Source organism: Limanda limanda, chromosome 17 (assembly GCF_963576545.1).
Source record: "Limanda limanda chromosome 17, fLimLim1.1, whole genome shotgun sequence".
NCBI lineage: Eukaryota > Metazoa > Chordata > Actinopteri > Pleuronectiformes > Pleuronectidae > Limanda > Limanda limanda.
In genome coordinates this window covers 20,921,553-20,946,069 of record NC_083652.1, presented here as the reverse complement: position 1 = coordinate 20,946,069, position 24,517 = coordinate 20,921,553, and the positions used below count along the sequence as shown (strand labels likewise).

General features: G+C 40.4%; 2 protein-coding genes across 2 annotated transcripts; both read left to right on the top strand.

The window, feature by feature from the left end:
• Window positions 1-4,796: 4,796 nt before the first annotated feature.
• fscn2a (fascin actin-bundling protein 2a, retinal) lies at window positions 4,797-9,228 on the top strand. The gene is made up of 5 exons (XM_061090687.1): window positions 4,797-5,619; window positions 8,244-8,400; window positions 8,495-8,616; window positions 8,739-8,906; window positions 9,023-9,228. The coding sequence occupies exons 1-5, from the start codon at window positions 4,797-4,799 to the stop codon at window positions 9,226-9,228; spliced, it is 1,476 nt and encodes a 491-aa protein (XP_060946670.1).
• A 7,185-nt stretch (window positions 9,229-16,413) lies between these two features.
• Window positions 16,414-21,706, top strand: LOC133023787 (transmembrane protein 235). The gene is made up of 5 exons (XM_061090859.1): window positions 16,414-16,582; window positions 16,620-16,622; window positions 17,583-17,660; window positions 18,163-18,300; window positions 21,462-21,706. Exons 1-5 carry the CDS (start codon window positions 16,414-16,416, stop codon window positions 21,704-21,706), a joined length of 633 nt encoding a protein of 210 aa, XP_060946842.1.
• The last annotated feature ends 2,811 nt before the right edge of the window (window positions 21,707-24,517 follow it).

Genomic DNA, 24,517 nt, shown 5'->3' with positions numbered 1-24,517 from the left:
TTTTACTTTTACTGCATGTCTCAAGGGTCGTTTTCCTCTGCTGGATTTAGAGAGGGCCGCAGTAGGGTCCCGGGGGGGGGCAAAAGACAGCAAGGAAAGGACACTTTTTTTGACCTAGTTTTACATTTACGATTTAATAAACCCTCCAGTGGGTGAATACTGATGAACAATAACTATCGTAATTGTTTTTATAAGGAAAAAATGAAAAAGGTTCGTTAGAAAATGCATTCAATCCAACAAATATTTGTAAAGCCAACTTTCTAATGATGTTTCATTGGGAAGAATTTACATATCAAAGTGGAATTTACTGGGTCTGACCACTCTGTCAGTGTATTTGTCAGATGAAGACATTTGCACTTTAGTCCTTTGAGCGTTAGTTGGGTTTAATTTGCCAGTAGACAACATTGACTCCCGTGAAAGTGCTTTCAATAGCAAGCCGAACAGTGCGCTGGCCCTTTAAATGGAGCTGTGAGTGCTTGGCAGGCTAATAGATGCAGTCTAAAGGTACTAATGGATGGCAACCTGAAAAATGGTCTTATCTGAAAAGGTCCAGGACAGTTATAAATTAAATAATCGCACTGGGCACATTAATCCATGTTCATGCCCTGGGGGAGACCTCAGCTCACCATTTGATCTGTGTGTGAGTGCATGTATACAGTATGTGTACGCCTGTGCACGTGCACGGCTATGTGTGTTTGCAAGTAACCAGCCACCTTTTCACTCATTTTCTCCCCTCCTTCAATCATTTTCTTTTAGAGCTGAACGGTAAAAAGGTTTTATTATTCTTTTTGACTGGGACCTCCGGCAGGGGATACCAGGAAGGAGAGAGAAGAGTGTGGAATAACGATAAAAAAAAGAAATGAAGACAACCCAGACAGAAACAGAGGGGGAGAAATTGTGCTTGACCACTGGACCACAACAGTTTAAATGTTTTGCAGGTATCCAGGATTCCTGGAGCGTCGGGCAAGCCAGACCTTTAGGAGGAGTACCTGAAAGACAGAAGAACAATTTTCCTCATTTGTAAAATATTTCAATAATCAGAGACTCGTGGGATATCAGTGATAGTAGGTCATTAGATCAGTTTCATGGTTATTTCACATTTTTAATTTTGAATATCGGAAACACCCAAATTATGTGGAGTCACTTAATGTCTAATTTGGACCCAGGCAGTTGTGAAATAATTTTTTTTAATCATCTTTGCTTGTTTTTTTTCCAATTTTCCATATTTCCTGCAAATATAAGTTCCAGCAGTTTGTAAAAACAACAACAACAAAAATAACAATAAATTAAGAAAAGCCTTAAATGGATTAATTGATGAGACTCTTCTTTATCCGGTAGAGAAGATACATATTTAGATATTTCTCGTCTCTCTGGATAACACAGTGAACAGGAGCATCTTAATTTATGAGAGAAAACAAACCAGCTACAATCTAAAGTCAACAATGCCATCTACTGGGCATTTGTTATTATTATCATACCAACCATTAAAAATACTCCTGTGTGTAAATACAAACATAGCAAACTTACTTTGGGTCACAGATTTATAAAAAGAAAATGATTCAAGTTAATTATTATTATTATTATTATTTTTTTTTTTTTTTACAATTAACTGAAAGCTGGGCTGTGTCCCGAAAGAGGCGACTCAGCCTGGTAAGCAGTGACATCTTTCAAACCCAGAGCCATTTCCATTAAAAAAATACGTAGACCCAGAGCTCAAAACAAAAGATTACCCAAGCAGTGTAACTGGTGTGTTTGTCCAATATTTGACAGAACTCTTACATATGCACAGCAACGGTTTTCACTGACTGTGTCGTCAATTTAATCAGCATGGACAGTCTCAAAGTTAAATAATACATAATATATGCTTGTTATCACGCTATGGTGAGAACAAATAAGATAGATAGATGGATAGATGGATAGTTGGATAGATAGATAGATAGATAGATAGATAGATAGATAGATAGATAGATAGATAGATAGATAGATAGATAGATAGATAGATAGATAGATAGATAGATAGATAGATAGATAGATAGATAGATAGATAGATAGATAGATAGATAGATAGATAGATAGATAGATAGATAGATAGATAGATAGATAGATAGATAGATAGATAGATAGATAGATAGATAGATAGATAGATAGATAGATAGATAGATAGATAGATAGATAGATAGATAGATAGATAGATAGATAGATAGATAGATAGATAGATAGATAGATAGATAGATAGATAGATAGATAGATAGATAGATAGATAGATAGATAGATAGATAGATAGATAGATAGATAGATAGATAGATAGATAGATCTAGGGACACCCACCTCTTATAATTTACAAATTAAATAGTACATTGATGTATTATATTTACTAATGTCAATGCCTCATACACCTGTAATTGTAAAACGCTGGTATGCACGTATATATGGCAATGCTGCCATCTAATGAGCACAGGGTGAAAATACATGAAAAAATTTTTACAGTAGTATATTTGTAAAAGATAGATTGGGGTTGTGTAATGGTTGCATTTGTATATGTTGTTTTGTTAGTTTGGGTTGTTAAAAATGATTAATTTCTGATTACCTTATTGAATGAAAATAATTTAAAGGAGTTTTGGCTGAGATAATGAAAAAAACAAAACAGGGTTAGGGTTAGGGTTAGAGGTTGAATTAGTCAGAATACAGTGGGACTGAGGAGGCTAACCTGGAGTTTTTCTCTAAAAGATTGAGTTTGTATGATTCATAAACAAAAAGCTGCTCTCAAAGGCAGAGTGAAGAACTAATCATCATAGAGAGGGACAAGTAGCAACATCATCTCTCTTCAGAGATTTCATTGTGTTGCAATTCACTATTCACAGGAAAAGCGACAGAAATAAACAAAAGTCCTTTAACCTGAATGACCAGAAAGCACAGAAAATACTTTTGGTATGACGCACGTTCATTTCCTGATTGGTTTTTATCGGTCACAAGGCTCCAACGAAATGCAAAGCATTGCAACCTTTCAGTTCCAGTTCCAGCTAATAGTCAGTCCAAGATAAGAAATCTCTGGTCTTTGCCATTGCGGTTTCCTGTTCATATAATTTTCTGCAACTACAGGACCTACAGCAAATTGACAAACGGTTTCCAATTATCACCAACAAGCACTTGACCAACCATGAATGTTAATGTTTATGTGAAATGAGTTAAATCTGGAAGGAAGTTGTATTCTTATTAACACGCAGGTTTAAAAGGGAAGATAGTGTGGATGTACCCTGTGTGACATTAATATAACCATTGTCAGACCAACTTTAATTTGATTTGACTCATCTTTATATTTAGATTTACATTTGAGCATTAACCATGTGGTAGGGTTCAATATGCCAATCCCTCGTAACTGTTAAGTCCAATAGATTAGATGTGCCTGTTAATTATTATTATTAAACTATTAGAGTATTCAACTAAAGTAAAGACCCTAAGGATTTTTTCTTTGTGCTGTTGCTTGAATCAGACTTTTGTGTTTTTGTATTTACAGTGCAGATGTCTTTTTGGCATTGTCCTCAACGTCCCCCGGGAACTTGAGGGACAGAGGGTGGTAATGCTCTTACAAAGGTTGATCTTGGCGTGCAGTGTGACAAAGGTCACGGGCAAGAAGTTGCGACCTCTATTGTCAATGGACTGACAGAAAAAGAGAAGGATTAGAAAGAGTAAGGTTGTGCGTCAACCAAGGTGTAAGTGGAGGAAAGGCAAATGGGAAATGCTTGTTCATTCAAATGTGACCTATTCAAATTTGTCCAAGCTAAACTCACAGAGATCACAAATTCAAATGTCTCTGATGACTTTAACCTGAACATAATGTTGCTACATAGCTTGTCTGAACCTGCATGTGGAAAACTGGGATTATAACTTTACTAAAGAAACCTTTGTACTGCTTTTGGAGTTAAGTCTATTCTTCTAAATCAGTCGCCCATGCATTTTGGACATGGTCTGAAGCAATGTAAAAAAAAAAGGCTCTTTGTGAAAACATTTTAAATCTTAACATCAAATCTTTAACAAGCAGACAACTTATACATGGACAAGAATTATAATTCCAACTGTGCTTCTATTTATGCCCATGAAAAATGCAATCAATCGTAGACAAGATCTCCTTGAAAGGGGACTCACACGAGACGGAGAGGCAGCAGGAAAAACACAAGCACCTTTACTCTCTGGACATTTTCCAATTAGGTTGTGGCTCGCCAGCAGATCAGAGCTAAGATAATCCGAAGGCTGGATGTAGCGTGGCTACGAGTGTATGGGCCTCAATATGAGAGTGGACAAATGGGGAGTGAGGTTGACAAATGAATGTGTCAGTGTGAATTCCAGGGGAAGGAAGACAACATGAAGGAAGAAAGAAAGGGATGAGAGTATGAGGAGGAAATATGGAAGAGATAGAGAGGGAGCCTGCGTTGAGAGTGTGCCGGCGAAGGAGTGGGAGGAGGGGAGGTTTGTGGTTGGTGCACTGGTGTGTGACGTCAGCGGCTTGTTGGATTGAGGTGCTGTGTCCTGCTGATTCTAATCCTAACTCCTTAAGGAACAGGGAGCAAGTGCCCGTGCAAGTCCTCTGGGGAAGGAGAGAAAGTGACGAGGGAAGGAACACTTCACAACTCATCTAGAGAGATAAGTGGAGCTACTTTACAGCTTGAGAGGCGGAACAAGGGAGAAATCAAGCATTTTATTCTTGCTTTTCTTTCTCATGACCACTTTTCCTCATCACCCTTTCCCTTGTTGGTCCTAAGTCTCTTTGCTCTCGATCTTGACGTGCGGCCTGCTCAAGCATGCCCACAAACGGAATTAACAGGGCCCTGAAGCTGCAGTTTGGCCTCATTAACTATGAGAACCGCTACCTGACCGCTGAGGCCTTTGGCTTCAAGGTGAATGCCTCGGGCACCAGCATGAAGAAGAAACAGATCTGGACCTTGGAGCAGGACGAACAAGATAGCCAAGTGGTGTTCCTCCGCAGCCACCTGGGACGCTACCTGGCCTCTGACAAAGATGGAAAGATCTTGTGTGGCACGGAGAAGCCTGACCCCGCCTGCCGTTTCCTTATCGTGCCCCAGTCTGATGGCCGATGGGCATTGCAATCGGAGCCTTACCTGCGTTACTTTGGAGGCTCGGCTGATTACCTGTCCTGCTTTGCCCAAGTCGTTGGAGAACAAGAGCTGTGGGCCGTCCACTTGGCTTTACACCCACAGGCCAGTCTGCTCAGTGTGGCACGTAAGCGCTACGCCCATCTGTCTTCCTCAGATGGAGAGATCTCCGTGGACAGCAACATTCCCTGGGGAGTGGACTCCCTAGTCACCTTGGTATACCTGGACGGCAAGTACAGCTTGAAGACCTGTGACAGCCGTTTCCTCAGGAATGATGGCAAACTGGTGAAGGAGAACCACAATAATACCAGCTTCACCCTGGAGCTCAAATCGGGCAAGTTGGCCTTTAAGGACTGTGATGGGAAATATCTGACCCCGATGGGTCCGACAGGGACGCTGCGCTCAGGTCGATGCTCCAAGCCTGGAAAAGATGAGCTGTTTGATCTTGAGGAGAGTCATCCACAAGTAGTTTTCCAAGCCGCCAATAAAAGATTTGTCTCGGTCAAGCAAGGTAATCAGCTTGTAGTGCAGTCTTGAGGAAAAAAACACATTCATGCAAATACAGTGCTTCCGAATCTAATGCTAAAAGTGGAGAGTTTGATATTTATAAAAAATGAAGGGCTCCATCCAGTACAGCAGTATGTGATATCAATGTTGACTGTAGAGAATGCAAATGGTCATTTAAAATAAATGAATATATTCAAAATTAAGCAAGTCCGAGGTTTCTAATGAGAAACGAAGGGGCATGAAAAGATTATTGTTAACAGGTGAGCTAAACATAATTGGCACAGCAATTTCAATCAGTGTACCATTGTGTTAGCATGTACTGTAAGACCTTGGGTCACTCTGTGGTTTCAGATCAGTGGTCCTCTCCTCTCATTGGTCTTCTACCTTATTTCAGCATCCTGTTCCCTGAGTGTCTCTGTTTAATCTCCATAAGAGTTTCGCAAACTTTTAAGAAAACAGACACATTTTGTAGATTTAATTATTGATGCTGACTAAGAATCGAGACACAACAGTGTACTTGGAATGCTCGTTGTACCTTCTTGAGAGGAGCAGTGCCACTGTGGGTGTGAAGTAAATTAAAATAACGCACTGTGTATAAAAATGAGGGATTCACATTAACTGGAGTTGCCCTGAATTAATTTGATCTTCACAGTTATATTACAGTGACTTAAAGAGCAAATCAGGAACATTTAGGAGCTAATGAGAGAAGGCCCTGTCCTCCTTGTTTACTGTACATGCTGGAGTGGTTGACAGTCATGCTGTGGAGGTAACTGTGGTAATGGGCTTTGTCATTTCCACCATGTGTCCGTTGAAGATTAAGCAGAGTGCAAATTACTCCAGGGCGGATCTGTGCCCCATGGGTGTCAATTACCACCAATGGAGTGTAAGCGTTGCAGAGTCTCCCTCTTTACAGTCTTGTATCAGGCGAAGTTCTCCAAATTATGAGATATTAAAATCGACCGGTGAGGAGGTGAGGTGGAGGTAAAAAATAGCTTCAGCCAGGCCGTGCCAGACATATCAGTTACAAGATCCCTTCAAAGCCCTGCAGCATGTGATCTGCTCTGTCTTTTATTAAAACTACTCAAGTAAACAATGTGGGGAGGAGAGGGGAGTAAACATTGTTCTGTAACAGATTTATAAAGCTTTAAAAACACCATTAAATCGACTAACAGCATTAATGAAAAAAAAGGAAAACTATAGCTTTAGACTGTAGTCATCATTATGTTTAAGCACTTACAGAACTCTGCTATAAAAATTGTTTTTGTCGGGGCAGTATTTCAACAATGTGGCACTTCATCCTCATAATATGGGGCAAAGAATCACATTTTTGACTGTGGCGTTTGGCCTTGTGGCAGTTTCACATTTTTTAAGGAACAAGGCACTGAAAGCTGCTTAGTGGGCCCTGCGGTGCAGATTTGCATTTCACCACTCAGGGACTTACAGCAAGCGAATGAGCAGGGAGGGTGGAGGGGTGACTGTGGGGGATTAGCGTTGTAACAGGCTTAAGAGAAAGGTTGAAGGATATTTCTGTGGCATCTAATTTGAACTACAGCAGACACCGCTACGTTTTGTGTGTCTGTGTATTCTCCACCACCCCACCAGACAGAGTTAATACATGTGGATTAAGTACATAACACTAGGTTGGCTGCAAGTGAGGCACTCAAGATAAGTCAAACGTTGCTCTAACTGATTTAATTGAAAAGGCAGAATATTAAGCAAAATTTGGATGTCGTTCTGTGTTAGCTTTGGATTTGGATGTTTGTGTAATGGGACGTTAGCACATTGCGTGTTTGGATGCCCGTGCATTACCGAAGATCATTTGCTCAGCTCAACAGGAATGCTGAAGCACTTTCAGGTGATGCAGCCGCTGGAGTAGGCAGCACTTTTATCCTTTATGATGACCCTTGAATGCTACTAGCAACCAGGATTATTCTGAAAATAGGTCTGAATCATAGACTGTACATAATATATAGGTCATTGATATGTCTCCACTTTATCTCACTATCCAGAGCACGAATCTGCACAGTAGGCAACAGGGGATGGGGTCCTGTCGATATGTGTTGGACCAATGGCAAGAGAATCATGATGTAGTTTAGTCTTTGATATAGTTTAGTACATGCCCCATCATTTAACATGGAGGAGGCAGGCTTAATGACTAATGGTGCAGCAAGCCATGCTTTAGCTTCACTTTTGGGGAGCAGTCATGTTGTCCATCTTTATATATAGTCTATATCAACAGTATAAAACAAAAAGGTAATGTGTGTTTTCTGTAGATAAAATAATGTGACGATATGAAATTCATTGCTGTGACATTTCATTCATCTGCCAAATAAAATGCTTTATGTGACTTAGTAACATCCACTGCCCACATGGGGGCACACAAGTCTTGAATGAGTCAGTTGTCTGTAGAACACTGCTTTAGGAGGAGGAGGCCCCGATGTAATTAAATTAATTATCATTCTGCCCACAAGTCTCTGATTATAATACCTGAGGTATTTTGAGTACTTAATGCACTTAACGCACTTAACAGGTGGTTTAATGGCATTGAAGAGTATGCATTGTTGTAATCCATAATTTCCTCTGAACAAAAGCACAACTATCAGGGTTTTCCTTTTCCCTTTTCACCAGGAGTGAGTGTTTCAGCCAATCAGGATGTGGAGACAGACATGGAGACCTTCCAGATGGAGATTGATAAGGAGAGCAAAAAGGCCATGTTCAGGACCAATGGTGGATCCTACTGGACTCTCGTGTCTCACGGAGAGATCCAGTCCACTGCCAAAGAAGTGTAAGATGCACTTGTAGCTTTGAGAATAGAGCCTTCGTCAATGTTTCCACACGCCGCTTACCTGAGACCCTCCACCCGTCTTTTTCCCCCCCAGAGAGGTCAACACAATGTTTGACATCGAGTGGCGAGGACAGAGGGTGGCGCTCAAAGCAAGAAACGGAAAGTATGTGTACACAAAGAAGAACGGGCAGCTCTCAGCGGTCAGCGATACAGTGGGTAAGAGCTTTGAAGCAAGTTGCTTGACATCAAGTGCCGTGTTGGTTTGAAATTGCTGCCAGGTGTTCAGCTCTGATGCCCCAAATGCACAGCAGTTCAGCCGCATTTATCCTTCTCTGCAGGTGACGATGAATTGTTCCTGATGAAACTCATCAACCGCCCCATGCTGATCCTCCATGGAGAGAATGGCTTTGTGTGTCACCACAAGAGCTCCAACACACTGGATGCCAATCGCTCCGTCTACGACATATTCTCATTGATCTTCAACGATGGCGCCTACAACGTAAAAAGTCAGTGTGCGTGCACAACATACTCAATTTCAACAATGCATATAGCTGTATCTTGTTTTAGGTAATGGTTGTTGATTGAACAAATTGAAATATAAGTCACTGATTTCCACCTGCAGGCGTGAGTGGAAAGTTCTGGTACGTGTCTAGCAGTGGCCTAGTGTGCTCCGATGGAGAGAAGCCGGAGGACTTTTTCCTTGAGTTCCTGGAACACGGACGCGTCGCCATCATGGGCTCCAATGGCAAGTACCTTCGTGGAGACCAGGGAGGCACACTTATGGGTGATGGTACATGTGTCGATGCATCTTCTCTCTGGGAGTACTGATCCCTTCAACAAGGGTCCTCAAAGAGGGCCGAAGATGTGGTTGCAGAACCCGCTTCTATCAGCTCATTGAGGCGAACTGACGGGAGACCATTTTCCTGCCTGTTTTTATACTAGCTTCCCGGTGCCCGATCCGAAGCCGGGTTTGTTTTTGTTGTTTTTATAATTGGGAAGAAGTGAATGCTAGAGAGGTATGTGTGTGTGTGTGTGTGTTTTTCTTGTAAATGTTTAATGGTCAATGCAAACATCCTACAATACACACTGTGTGAAAATGTGTAATTTCACAAATAATGAAATTTGAAAGTCACTGTCCAAATGCTTCCAGATACGTTTTTTTTTTTTTTTTTTTTTTTTAAATCTAGTTGCAGTGACAAACACATATCAGCCACACTGGTCAGTAAATAAAGAGAAGTTTAACAGTTAACCGTTGTGTTGCTCCATAAGTTGTTGTATCTTTCTCTGTTTAGCCTTCTCAGAAAAACATTAAAAATATCTTCTAAAGGTCAAAATCTATGCAGGTTTTTCTGTCTATCAAAACCAAAACAAATATAACACACGTCAGTCCTGACGACATCAGTCCTGACGACATTCACAAACACATTGAAAATCAATCATGGTGATCTATCAGTGTGGCATGTCAGGGACAAGCAAGAAACCAAAAGGGGAGCACATTGAAAGGATCTGATGGACGATACATCATTTTTAATGTACCAGGTGGAAGTGCTTTGCTGGTGTTCTGCCTGGGGGCCTTAAACCATACTGCACTCTGTAAACCTTTCTACCCTGTTCTTATGTCCAGAGTTGGGTGGTATAACTACTTACTGGAATACATATGAGTGGAATGTAACAACTCATTAGACCATTGAAACCCTGAAATATTTGATTACCCACATTCAAACTGAAACAATGAAATTTATTTATTTTGTACTATGTCACTTCTTGTTTTCGAGGGGAATAGCTCAATCGTTTAATTGTCGTCATCTTATATCCATTTCAATTCTGGACTACAAATCCAAGAGGACTGCGTTGATGATTCAAAGGAGAATTTATTGCAAGGCTGAATTAAAATGGTCTAGGTTGACCGAAATAACTTGACTCGTGAGTCGAGATAAATTTAATCAGCAAGTGTGATATCAACACTTTCCTCACACCCCAAGACCTTGGCTCAACACTTTTTTAATCACTGGAGAAATGTGCAGTAAAGAAAATCACCTGCAAACTTATTTCTGCTTCAGTCCGGAAAATATTTGAAATGATTTGCAGAGAATAACAACAGTCTGTAACACTAAACCATTCCATAACTCATACTAGGCAGTTCAAGTAAATATGCAGCAGTTGAATTACTGATGACGCATGTTGTGAGGTTTTGTTAACATAGCAACGATAACAATGAATCATTTGTTCTGTCTCTTAAAAAGCTTTATATATATCTTGCTTTTAGGAATGAAAAGGGTTAGAATTGACGCTTTAACGGGGTCAGCCATCTTCGCGAGCTGCCATTGCCACGGCCTGTCGATCGATAATGTTGGATGTGATGCATCATTCAAGGCCAGCAGTCAACGCTGCTTCTCCTTCGGTCTTCAGCACTTAACCATTATGTGATCAGCAGCCTCCAACTGACTCTGTGTCAGTGCAGGCCCAATCTCTGACAATACTCCCTCAACTGATTACATACTCCTGACGCCAATCAAATTGCTAAGGTCATGAGATTCCATTGACCTCATGTTTTTCAGGTCGTCACTCCTTTTCACGTAACTGTGATATCTCAAGAACACCTTCAGGGAATTTCTTCAAATTGGCAGAGATGCCCACCTGGAGTGGAGGAGGAAATGGATTTTGTGGTGAAAGGTCACTGTCACTGCGACCTCACAAAACATGACAGAATATGCTAATTGTGACAATATTTCACACAGATGTCCAATAGTATAAAATTTATAAAGATCACAATGTCCTGCTAAAACACTTTTTTGTCCATTATTCAGTGACATAGCTCAGGCGAAGAAGAAAAATGTGGGTAACGCTTATCTTAGGCGCCCACCTTGAATCTGTGGTGATTGTACAGATCTTCCGTTGTGCCCAAAGTGAAGCATCCACATTTTAAAATTAGTATCTAATTCTTTGCAACATCCATAATCGAAGCAGTCCCTATACTGTCACTGCTGCAACATTCCTGTTAATCAGAACCAGCCTCCAGGTCAAGCACATGGACACATGCTGAATCTAATACATTTTATTTAAACATCCCTGTATCACCAATAATACATTTCGTCATGGGGCTTCACGATCTGTACAGCATAGCACATCCTGTTCTGTTAGACTCAATCAACACCCACTAATGGGGGGGGGTGGAAAAGAAAACCTGATGAATACAGTCATGGGAGTAATCAAAACTTGACTAGATGGCGGAGAAATACAGGTGCAAGGCCGTGATTCTGGTTTTGAAACAAATGTTGGTGTGCAGTGCAGAGGACAAACTGAACCTGTACACAATTAATCCTGTAGGTGTTTGTCTTCCAGGAAGAAATACAATTTGCAATAGTCCAAGTGCAATATTTAAACCAATGGTTGTGTGACGTGTGAAACTTGCATTCGATAGAGAAAGGTCTGCAAGGCTCAGACACCTACGCACCCTGTATCAGCTCTATAGAGAGACTCTGGCCATATTTTAGAATGTATTTTAAAAAGATATATAGATGTTTGCTGTTTTATTATATTCGTTTGTTAATATGATTTTTAAACATGTTGATAACAATAAACACATGACAACATCAATGTTGGCTTCGGGACTAGAATTGAATGCCAATGTCTACAAATGAATATGTGTGACATTTCTGAATCAGTAATCAAGACGGCAGCCATCAATTGTAGGGTTGATTGTAACTCTGCTCCTTTCATGTTCATGTCAAAATGTCCTCAACATTTATTTCTCCTGTGTGTAAACAAATGATCAAGCTGTGGATAATTATATGCCTGCCAGAGTCAAATTTATCCAACGAAAGAGTTAGAATTAATAATAAGTTTGAAGTATAATCAATTCTATGTATTATACTTGGTGACTCTTTTTCAGGTCTGCTACCTAAGACTAGGCATGTTACATTTTCTTGTTAAAAAACCTGCATGGAGACATCAGATATTTGAACTGAATACTGGAACCTTCCTCAAACTCATGGATGAAACAAATTAATTCACATTTTCTTTTTCCAGTTTTGTCAGAATTTGATTGAATCTACATGACATTTGAATTGAAAACCTGACTCGTGACAGTGGGACAGTTAAACAACATTGACACAAAATTTGTGTTATCATTTATGCTTCTTCCACTGTGTGTCTGTGTCTTCTTGTCTCCAAAATACCTCCAATGTAGCGCTATCACACCAAAAACCATAGAAAAACACTTCCTTGGGTATTCTTACATAAATTACAGGCATAGAAGAAACCAATCAGCGTTTCCCATTCACTACACTGGGTGGCAGTGTGTGCCTACAGTAGTTCATTCTGTTGCAGCAATATTCAGTGACAGGTGCTGTAAAAAACACCATATCCTGCTGCCATCGACTGCAAAAAACACAGCTGTTAGCAACACACGTCACTGCATTCGAGATCATCTGCTGACACTTCCAGCAACTCAACATCTCATACACATGAAACACAATACGTAAAAAGCCCTCAAAGAAAAGAAAAGACATGATTTCACAGTACCTATGGGAAAACCTCCAGGCATCACCTTCTCTGACAGTTTTCAAACCAGTCATCAACAACATAGCCTGGTATTTCATTTACACACGCACGTCACCTTTTCTCAAGCGCAACAGATTTTAAATTGACACTCGACTTGATTCAACGATTACGTTGGCAAAAGTTTTCTTTGAGAATCACAGCCCATTCACGCCTTGATCACTGGCCCTGATCATCAGCCACTGCTCACTGAACTGTTTCAACGGCTTAACTTCCCTTTGACGTCACATAGACTCAGTTTTTGGAAAAGGTGCACAAAAAACCAGGGGGCAAAGATCGCAGTATTCGCAAACAGAATCTAACAGAGCTTTAAAAGTAAATCAGAAGTGTTGATTTTAAGGGACCCACTTTTCTCACCCGGGTGTCTGTGTGAGTGAGAACCGGAAAGATGTGGAGCTCTGTTGAGACTTGATGGCTCGACGTCAATATGAACTCCTGGCACTGTTCTTCGATTGCAGTCAATGTTGTTTTCTGGACTAACAACACAATTGTGTCTGTGCTACGCTGTCAGACACACAAGCTCACATTTTTGGGATTAGCTCCATCAAGGTGAGTGTCTGAAAAAATTCAAAACGTTAGAGAGAAATCCATTTGTTATTTGTTGTAGATCAAAAGAGAGTGCTCGTGTTCAACTTTTTTTATTCATATGGAATATTGCAAATAAACAATGCTCGGAGCAATTTAGGAATAAATAAATATGTATGAGTCCAAAACTAAATAAAGCTTTGTATCGGATTCACTAGCTGATTTCCTGCCCAGGGAAAGGTTCATAGAATAAAGTATATAGAGTATACAATATCATCTATCATATTTACACCTCCTTCTAAAATCAGAATCACATATGCAACATGGACAGTGAAACAGTGTAAATGCACTATATGGAATCTGTACATTGTATGTCTAAAAAAGACAACCTCTTACAGGGAGAGAGAAAGTCAGAGAACAGAGGCCAGATTTCAGGTCCTACAGCCTGAAAGGAAAAACCCACAGCCTTGATGTTCACATCCCCAAAAAACCGCACAAATCTTGCGCAATGTCAAACAATGTTAAAGTTATTTCACCTGCAAGATTACCCCTGACTGAGCATTGCACTCCAGCTCTACAGAAAATGTTCTAATTGGCATGTGCAGTGAAAAGGAGTGTGACAATCTGTACAGTGAGTGATTCGTTTGCATTGTAAGGTCTCCATCTGTATATTTAGAGAACTTCTATGTACAGATGAACTGATGTGATTAGGCTCAAATAGAGAGCGATTACAGCGGCTGCGGGATCTCCATACAGTCTGCCAGACCAGAACAAGAAGTCCTGAATTCGGTGAAACCCACAAAGGGTTTTTGTTGACTCCACTGAGCTCGAACAAACTCACGGCATAATTACACACATTAAGAAACTACTAATTGCATTTCATTTTGTTAGGCTTCAGAGAAAGTCGGAGGAGAATAATTATATTGTCACAGATCAACCTCACCAGCCACATACTGTACCATATACATGTAGATGTTAGGTAAAGGGTTACTTACTTACTAAACCCTGCTCTCTGAGTCTCAGGCCACAGAAACACAGCAGCACAAAACCAATGCTGTGCTGAAAGACACCAATTTCCATTTATAATTAGGATCCAAGAGAGAGCCACGAAACTGCCCAGCCCAGCGCTGCCTGTTAAAAGCTACGGAGAGGAACGGATGTGGAGAAGTCCTCTTCGCCATTAAACCAATGGGACTCTGCATACTGTGTAAACTCTTTAGCACAGAACTGATAAAACTGAATGGGCTTTTAGCTTTGAGCTCTGAACAACTAAAAACTTAAAGAGATTTGACTGACCCCAATTGGTCACTGAAGCTAATTCCACACAACCTGGCAACCAGGGCTCCGTTCTGGCAACAACAAAAGGTACAGATAGAGATACTCGAAGTGAAGGACTGATATATTATATTTAGGGCTGGGCAAGTTAACTCGTTTCAATTGAGTTAACTCCAGTTAACTCAAGTGATGAGTTAACTCGATTAATTATTTTATCTCGCATTCACTCAGGTTTGATTATTTATTGTTTTATTGTGAAAGTCAGGCTTTTATTTTGTGAAAGTCTGTTGCTGACTGCTGCAGAACAGGAAAAAAGAAAATAATTGGCGGATAAACAATCGAGTTAACTCATCACTTGAGTTAACTCGATTAAAACGAGTTAACTTGCCCAGCCCTAATTATATTATACTATATTATGTTGTTCACATCCACCTCCTTGTCTGTTTGTTTGGTTGTTTACAGTAATGAGTCGATACTTAAATCCAATGCATCCTCTTTTCATGTTTGACATAATAAATAGATAGATAAATTTAGAAATGTTGATAAAGTAAATAAATGAATGTAGGGCTACAGAAATATAATTTTTCACAGTTTTTCCATTTATTTTACAAGTATTTCTGAATTTATTTAATCATTGATATTTATGTTATTTTTTTGTCCTAACATTTATTGTCTGATCTAAAAAAAAAAGCAGAATGACATTGAGTGTTTAATTTTGAATCACCAACCCTGCAATCTGATGCTAAAGTTTGCTATTTGGCTCAGGTGCCTGTGACTTCACCTCGCATCAGTTTAAGGTGAATTTTTCCTCCTTTTCGCAAAGCACGTTGTGGCTGTCTTCCTTTATTAGCGACATTAAATAAGAATTTCCCCACCTGGAAATGAAAATACAATCATCTCTTAAGCCAGGGATACGTAAATGTCTTTATTATTAGGTGAAAGCAATAAAGGCTCAACTGTTGATTTTTATTTATTACGTCTGGTTTAACATTAAATCCTAAGCTGCATTTTCATACTGGGAATGCTGATTGAAGCCTGGGTGGGGTCACAATTGATTCTTTGATTGGTCAAAGTAGCAGCCACTGTTACTGGTGAAAATAGGCTAAAATTACAGTTGAATAGTCAAGTACACTTTAACGATCAAACAGAAGTCGGAAATTGGCTATTTTGCATCTAAAAGTAAAAGCCAAACACATTCTCAACATCTATTCTCTAGGTTGGACGTTTATTTTGAAAGGCAGTACCGGAAACACGGTGGCTTACTCCAGGAGTTGGACACTATTGGTCAAATTAGGAGCAGTGCTGCTGCTGTCCGCCACAATTATCAGTCAGTGTGGTGGAAACTGGCGCAGAGAGTTGCGCATCCTGCTTATCTCTCTTTCTTTTTCTCTTTTCTTTTCTTTTTTTTCTTAAAAAGATGTTAAAAAATAATGATGATTTATTGTGTCTTTTATTGATTGTTTATTTTATTTCAGCTCAACCAAAACTGCATGTATAGACATGCATGCAGCGCAGAGGAGCGACACTTTCCAGGGAAGGATCCGCTTGGACAGCTTTTACGCATCGCACATCTTGGAGCGTCGGGCGAGATTACAGTGAAATAAAAGGTCTCCAGCGTTCCTGCTTCCTGCGTGCGGACCATAGATATCTACAATGAGGTACGGATCTGTGATCGTTGCTGCTGGGGGCTCAGCTTTGCTCAGTTTCTGCCTCCTCGCAGTTGCAATTGGGACTGACTACTGGTACATCATCGACGTGACTAAACCCAACCACACAGGCGCAGACGACCTGAGTTCTCATTCTGGACTGTGGAGGATTTATGGTATGTGGTATTGTACTTTGCACAAGCTTTTATTAAGAGGGTATTAATTCGTCTGCTTATTTTTTTTAGGACAACTTTTGCACAGCTTCGCCAGGGCAGTTAAATATCAATGGTGTCGTGCGTAAAAGGCAAAACATCTGCATAAGGTCTAAATTGAACCAGGAGTGTTTGCACTGCTAGCACGTACATGTGTGTCAGTATTGATTTTGCCTCTGATTTTGTCTCAAAAAGAAAGAAGTTGAATCTTTGATACCCACCATTACTGGGCATTGCTCATGAAGGATGAGTCTGATGTACTCTCAAGTGAGTCTCAGCTGGTGCCCACAGGAGGTGTCATCCCAGTGCCATATGTTTGTTGGAATGAATGGAGCCTGGTCACATGATGAATAGCAATTGCTCTAAAATGGATTTTTTCAATTTTTCACTTCAGATTTGGTGAGTGTGATGAACCGCAGGGGCTGCCTCTAAGTGTGCAATAATAGACCCATAATAGCTCCCTCCACTAACCCCCCTAAGTAATAACTGATACTACTGTGTGGGGACTCCTGTATCAGCCCCTGCAGGGGAGGCTGCAAAGAGAAAAGGATGCTCTTCGACACAGCTGCAATGTTATCTGCTTGTTAGCTGCGCAGCTTGAGGCGTTCAATTTGTGGCCGCACCATGATACGCAAAGTAGCTGCCAGGAAAGAAATAAGGCAACATACAGTGAAGCGTCTCAAGCAGCTGCCACCTGTGAGATATTGGCAGCAGTGGAACATGCACTGACTCAATTGATCTGGTGCAAAACAGTCAACACATGCACAGGTGAAGAGAAATGTAAAGTACCGACCATAACTTGTTGAATTCATTTAATCACAGGTTGCATTTTCTACATCTAATTATTTGCACTCCTCAAGGACAACAATAGCACGTTGCTTGGAATCCGAGAGCAATCGTGCAGAGTCCTACAGATCTGTCTTTATATCCTGTCATGTGTAACCTTTTCCCTTGACATTTTCAGGAGCAAACAGTAGTTCGGTCATCCCTTCTTTCACGGCAAACATGTCCAGCCTGTCAGAGTTGGAAAGGCACCTTCTCGGTGAGTGGATTTGTTCATCAGCCGAAGCAGGAGTTGATTTCAAAGTTCACATAAAAAAGAGATCCCTGTCAGTGGTCATTTAAAGGTTGTGGTGGCTGCTGAAAGAAGGAAGGAAAACAGAAATAAGACATTGTATTTACAAGCTGTGCTGTTAGACAGTTCTATCCACGTGTTTGCCACAAAGCAAACAAGCACATTTTGAGTTTAGACCTTGTGAACTCAGACTGAGACAAGAAGCTATTTCAAGGCAGTCCCAATATTCTGCAGGTTGATTTTCATCTCTTGCTGAAGTAGAAAATATGAAATGAATGGATACCCGAATTATAGAAATCAATCTGACAGCATCAAAGGGCTTTTAAAAAGGTTGCACTGGGTAAAATCCAGTTGACTTGTAGACACAGGGCCTATAGAAATCACAGCATAACCTTTTAACAACTGTGCAGTAAGTGCGGTATGCATTGTGTGATCGTGTGTGTGCGCGTGTGTGTGTGTGCGTTTGCAGGCTTACACAAGGTGGTGGTCATCCTGCTGCCCCTCAGCCTGGTCATGCTGGTGTTTGGCTGGATCTTTGGTCTTGTCAGTTCTCTGGCCCGCAGTCCGAAGTTGTTGGCCGGATCAGCAACACACCTTCTCCTCTGCAGTAAGTTACACAATAACTATCAATTGTTTCTATTTTTTCAGCCTCCAGCAAACGTGCTCGATACTTGAGGGCTCGCACGAAGAAAATCCTTTGTTGTACACCACTCACATGCAAATATGTGAGCGTGTGTGTGTGTGTGTGTGCAATAACGACACCTAGGAATTCTTAAAAAATCCAAATGTCAGCTGCTCTCACTCACTTCTGAGTTACATCAAACAGCGTGCCCCTGGTTGCTGGCACGTCTCGCCCTCTCGACACACGTCTCTCTTCCAGCTACATTTGTGAAAATATTATATCTTGCACTCGACTGGAACAAAAATCCTCTTATGGGTTTGAACTTGAAGCTACATATTAAATATCTCCTCATGGACATTAAAAGCCCCATTTGACTTAATTGAGTCGGGTTAGGTAATGATGCTTTTGCTCACAATGCTGGAGTGGGTGAAGATGGGGATTTAATGGTGCAAATAAGGAAATTAGTCACAAAGCACTTTTAGACTGGTGGGTGTGACAGTGCTGTGCAGCACTTCCGTCTCTTTATTCAATCTCTTTGGGAGCAGACGCTGTGTGATTGACTTGCCGTAGTTGAACTGTGTGAGATGTTTGCGCTGCTTTGACAGCACACTCCCATGTGCTAAATCACAGCTTTCTTTCCTAAAATATTGACAAAAGAACTTGCCAGTGTTGATTTAGGGCCGGTAGTTTTCCAAAACCAGATGACGGCCCAATTTGCATAAAATCAACGATAATTGCAGGCTTGTTCCAGATGAGGCAGAACATCAACACCGAACAACCAGGTCTTTGCAGCATGCGGAGTGAATCCTGCACTCGGAGTGGCATCAAGCTGTAGAAGAGTGTGTCCTTGATTGAATGATTCCCTCGGACCCTTGGAATGATCAGAGGGCAATTTCTTGTGATTGTGTGTCACTCTAAAATTCAACTTCCCTTTTTTTCGGGGGAAATTGATTGTGATCAAATGGATAGGCTGTGACTTTCCTCACGCAATGATTTCCTCGACAACAAGCTTTGACACTCCAATCATTAATATCTATGTAACATGTAATTGTGATTGCAGAATCAATACTAGATCCATACAGGGTAGTGCATTCTCATAAATATGCATTGAATGTCCAACAGAGCACTGCATTAGGTTTGATCTACACAGAAAGGACACACTTCCGCAGCCCGATGGAAAAATAAGAGTGCTCTTTATTCTCTCCACTGCACTGTGAAGCGTTCGGCAAGAAGACAGTCGCAAGGAATAGCATATCCATCAGAAATCGATTGGACTCGGTCTATATGCGTTAGAATGTCAGTTCGCTTAAAGCTGAGAGGGTCGGCATGAATATGTCACAGAAAATGAAGGTCTTACTTCAGGCCCAGTCTGCAATATGTCCCCCATCAGAGACAGTGCATTTGAATTTCCCTTCCACATCGTTACATCACCTGCACTCACCAAGCTCCTGCACTCTCAGTGCCACCGCTGATGGTTGGTGAACAGAAAAAGGACAAAAGGTTTTTCATATGGATTCCTGTGTTTTGTGCCGCTCTTATCCCTCCTTATTCAATGTACTAGGAACCTACCTCTGAATTTGAAGTTTTAGTACGAGAGAATTCCAAATGATGGATTGCCGTGACTGGTAAACAAACTGTATTTATGTTTAACATTTTTTATTGGTTTTCTTTGGGTACTCAGTACAATTATACAATTATAAACACAAATCTGATGGATATACCCCTACCCACAATACTACCCACCCACCCCCGGCCAGCCTACCCCATGCAGCAGAAGTACATAGAATGTATATATATATATATGTGTATATAGGCATATTAAATTAACAAACTGTATTTATAAAGTTTATTTTTAATCTTATCAACCATCCAAAGGGCTTTACAGTACGCGTCACGTTCACCCATTCACACGACGCTTCTGTACACAGATTTCTTTCTATCATACATCATTAGTGAGTTTTCAAAGGCAAGGACACTGGCTGGGGGAGTCGGGGATTGAACCACCGACCTTGGATTAGTTAGACGACCCGCTCCTGAGACACAGCTGCACAGTGATGGAGAGACAGATTCCAAGAGATTCATTGGATTTCCCAGCCTCTGGACACAGTGGGCAGTGCAAACAAAATGGATGTCGATTTGAGCCGAAGGGGAAATCTCGCTCAATGCAGGAGCACAAGTCGAGTGTCTTTCTTTCTTTCTTTCTTTCTTCACACCTTCTTAAGCCCTACGAGACAAGTTGGGATTTGTGAATCTGGACCATACATATTAAATCTGATTTATTGGTTGATTGGTTTAATTAAGCACTTCTAAGCACACTCGAGATTGGGAGACAAGTTGTCCGCAGATGTAATTTGAAATGATCAGTAATTAACGGAGGTTAATTGCTGCAGTGTGTGCTGGTACTGCTTGTCACGGTCCTAGCCTGAATTACACAATTCCTTTCGACAGCTCTGTATTAAAGGATTAACAAGTCTAAACAATACACAGAAGAAGCTTCATATTCATACAGACTTGGATATCCTTCGAAGCAGCTTGATGGAATAATTTACATATGAATGAGAACATTTTGTTTTTAGATTTTTCTAAATACGACTAATTATTTTAAGCTAATGGGATTACGGGTTGAATTCTATACATTTTATAACATCATCCATTGTATTGCATGCAGATAATGATAAACACATGTTTTTGTGTTTGTTTGTAAGCAAGTTGCACCCAAACTACGGGACAGATTACCATTAAACCCGGGGGAAGGATGCAGTAGGGCTCAAGGGAAGTTCTCATAAAAGTTTGGTGCAGGTCCGGACTAAAGGGTGAATCCAGAGCTATTTCTTCACTTTCTTTAACGTTGAGAGATTTTTCAACAATTTCCTTCATTTCTCAGATGATCAAGATGATGAAAGAAAAATCAGGCATGTTCAGAGTACAGATATTTATGTGAGTGTGAGAAACATAGTGCAGGTCCTAACAATTCTAGTTTGACTTTTCTATTTTTTGTTAATTGCATAGCTCAATGGTCCAACTGTGTAACTGTTGTGGTTTTTGATCAGACAGAGAATTCTTCTAGGAAGTCAAATGGATTAATTTCCATGTTACAGGTACATAAATCATTGTGGTACTATTTGTCTGTGTCTGTGCACCAACAGGTTTTTTCACCCTGTGCGGTGTCAGCATCTACATCAAATATTCCAACCGGGCCATGGAGGAGTTCGAGCAGATCGTGTCCCCGGCGGACCTCGCCTATGTGCACGTGTCCTTCGGCTGGTCCTTGGCCCTGGCCTGGCTCTCCTACAGCCTGGAAGTGACCACCGGCCTGCTGCTCATGCTCGCTGCTACAATAACTCATATGAAGGGACGTTATGACTCTGGAGTGGTTATCGCCATGTTATAGAAGGAGTGAGTGAAAAAAAAAAAAGCCTTGAGGTTGGATGGTATTTTGTTGCTTTTGAACTGTATTTATTTCCTGTAGTGAAATAGAGCCGTATTCCAACGAGTACGTCAGTGGCCAAGATAAAAATGTAGGTGCTTTGCGTAGCTGCAACCATAGACACATAAAAGCTGAATATGTGACGCGTTTCTTCATTGTTTAACGCTGGCTCGTTGTGACCCTCTCCCCCTCTCTGTGTGATTTCCATTCAAATGTCCCAGTCCACAATGATGTAATTATGAAGAGGCTAAAAAGAGGCTAATCATTCACAGTGTCTTCTCTGCAGATATTTATGATGTACTTACGTTGAGTGTTTTCAGCCTTTTGTCATTTTCCAGTCCATATATGTATAGAGCTAAAAAAACAATATTTTGCATTCGCAGTTCTGTCAGAGTTTGCAGCAAAAAGTACAATGTCTTTTCCGTGAAATGTGTCTTGAAACATGTTTGTAATTTACTGAACGCAGCTTCATCCGCAGCCCGACTGCAAACCGCAGGTCAATATGAACAAAGGCAAACTGGGCGTTCAAGTCGTATGGGATAATTTCCTTTTGATGTGCGTCAGAGAGGCTTTTCTACTCGAACAAACAAAACTGTACCACTACTACACCCACTACACCTACTATACCCACATATATATATATAAATATATATATATAAATATATATATATATACATGTATTTATTTACTAACATATATGTTGGTTTACTGCTGATTCAGCAGCAGAAAAAAACACCATGCAACGGAGACACCCACACTCCAGCATAGTCAAAGGTGCTAGAGTTTGTTATATTTCATAATACAGCTGCTGCATTGTTGCTCCATTTTCAGGAGTAATTTTCATTTCACGGCTTTTGAAAAGAAGTTAGCGTTTGATCAATGTAATTGTTATGACAATGTTGCCCGCCGAGTATTATGGATTTTTAAGGAAATGTAAAAAATAATAGTTCAGCCTTTCTGCTTACAACAATCCTGCTGGTAAATTCTTTAATCACAGGAACCGAGCTGAGGACAATTGCACTCTTGAGGATCTCTCAAGCAGTTTTCAGCAGAACAAAATATGCTCATAGCTGCTGTCAGCATTGCCGTTATTTAACAGCTTCATATTGTAATGATCTGCGTGTGCTGTACAAAATGAGACTTCTGCTCTCTGCATACTGAAAGTAAAAAAGCTGTAACAATGAAAAATGTATCACTTTGCAATTCAGTGGATTTTACTGTGTCGATGCTTTTTTTTACAATCATGAAAAACCTCGTTCATGCTCTCGTAACTGAACAGCTTTTTATTTTCACGGAATAACAACGAAACATCAATACAGTTGTTGCGTGAGTGCAACAGAAAATACCGTAGCTCATCTAAATGGAGACATGTCTGTCATGCACTGTATATATTTTTATGTACAAGACAACAAGTCCTGCAGCTTACACGAATACCAAGTCTGCCCTCAGGTTGAATTGGGACCTTTCTTTTCCTTCTGCCTCTAAATGCAAATGAATCCCATACAGAGTTGGGCCAGACAGAAAAGCAATTGTGTAAAGAATTGCCACAGACAAGCTCTAAACCATGTGTTGAAACTCTGCTGCCTCTAAAGGTTACTCTAATTTGAAGATTTATTTGCACAATCAAACCCCCGGAAATGTTGTGTCGAGACAAACTTACCAAAAAAAACACTTGAACATACATCATGTTATATCACTAACATCGAGGACACATGGTTTATAACTTACTCTGCAACCAGCCACCAGATGGCGATCAAGATACTTTGGCTTCACTTTTTCGGAGCCGTTATGTCGTCAAGTTTCTTTCAAGTCTATTTTATATGTTATACGTTCGTCTAAGTCTAAGTAAGTATCCAGGAGAAACATTAAGCTGTTTGCAGCTTCACTATGGTTTGTTTCTTTTAAACCTTTTTTTTGTGTGAAAAAAGTGAAAAAAAGAGTGTAGTACATAACAAGCTTACATATAGAAAAAAAAAGCACAAAGAATGATGTATATAATAATGATGGGTTAGAGATGAAGTAGGTTTGTGTGCGTATGTGTGTGCGTGCGTGCGTGTGTGTTTGTGTGTGTGTGTGTGTGTGTTTGTGTGAGTGTTCACGCTCACCTGTACATACGTGTGATGTCTGCATGGTACATATAATAATATATCATATAATATAAACCTTTATATAATAACATACATCTCTACTGTGGTGAGGTGTGACCCCCCCACTTGGCCCCCCCAGCACCACAGCATCAAGCCCACGAAGGAGAAAGGCAGGTCCCTATATATAGAGATATATATAACATAACAACAATATAACTTTTACATTTTGGGAACATGAATGGTTATGAAGAATGTGTTTTTTTCTTTCTTTCTTCCAGCAGAGCTCTGTGCCACGCCACCAGAGGGTACAGACGGAATTCCTGACTTTATTTAATAAAACATTTATATGCTACATCAAATAGAAGTGATAATGTGGCCGTGAGCAACGCTGCAGGGTTGAGGGAAACATATCATATATAATATAATAATATAATTCACTGAGCACATTTTGATATGAGAGGGCCTCTTCAGTGATTGGCCGACTTCTTCCCCCCAAAATTCGCTGACAACTTGGTCATAGCCTAATGACATGAGTCCTCCTGGCAGTTGTACTGGGACTTTATACCCATTAACTACCGAGAATCGGATACATTTATTCAACTGTCTTTTCCCTTTGACTCACGAGTAAAGACTTTATATACAGTAGCTCAAGAAATCTAAATTCAGGCCATGTTTTTAATCGGAGGGG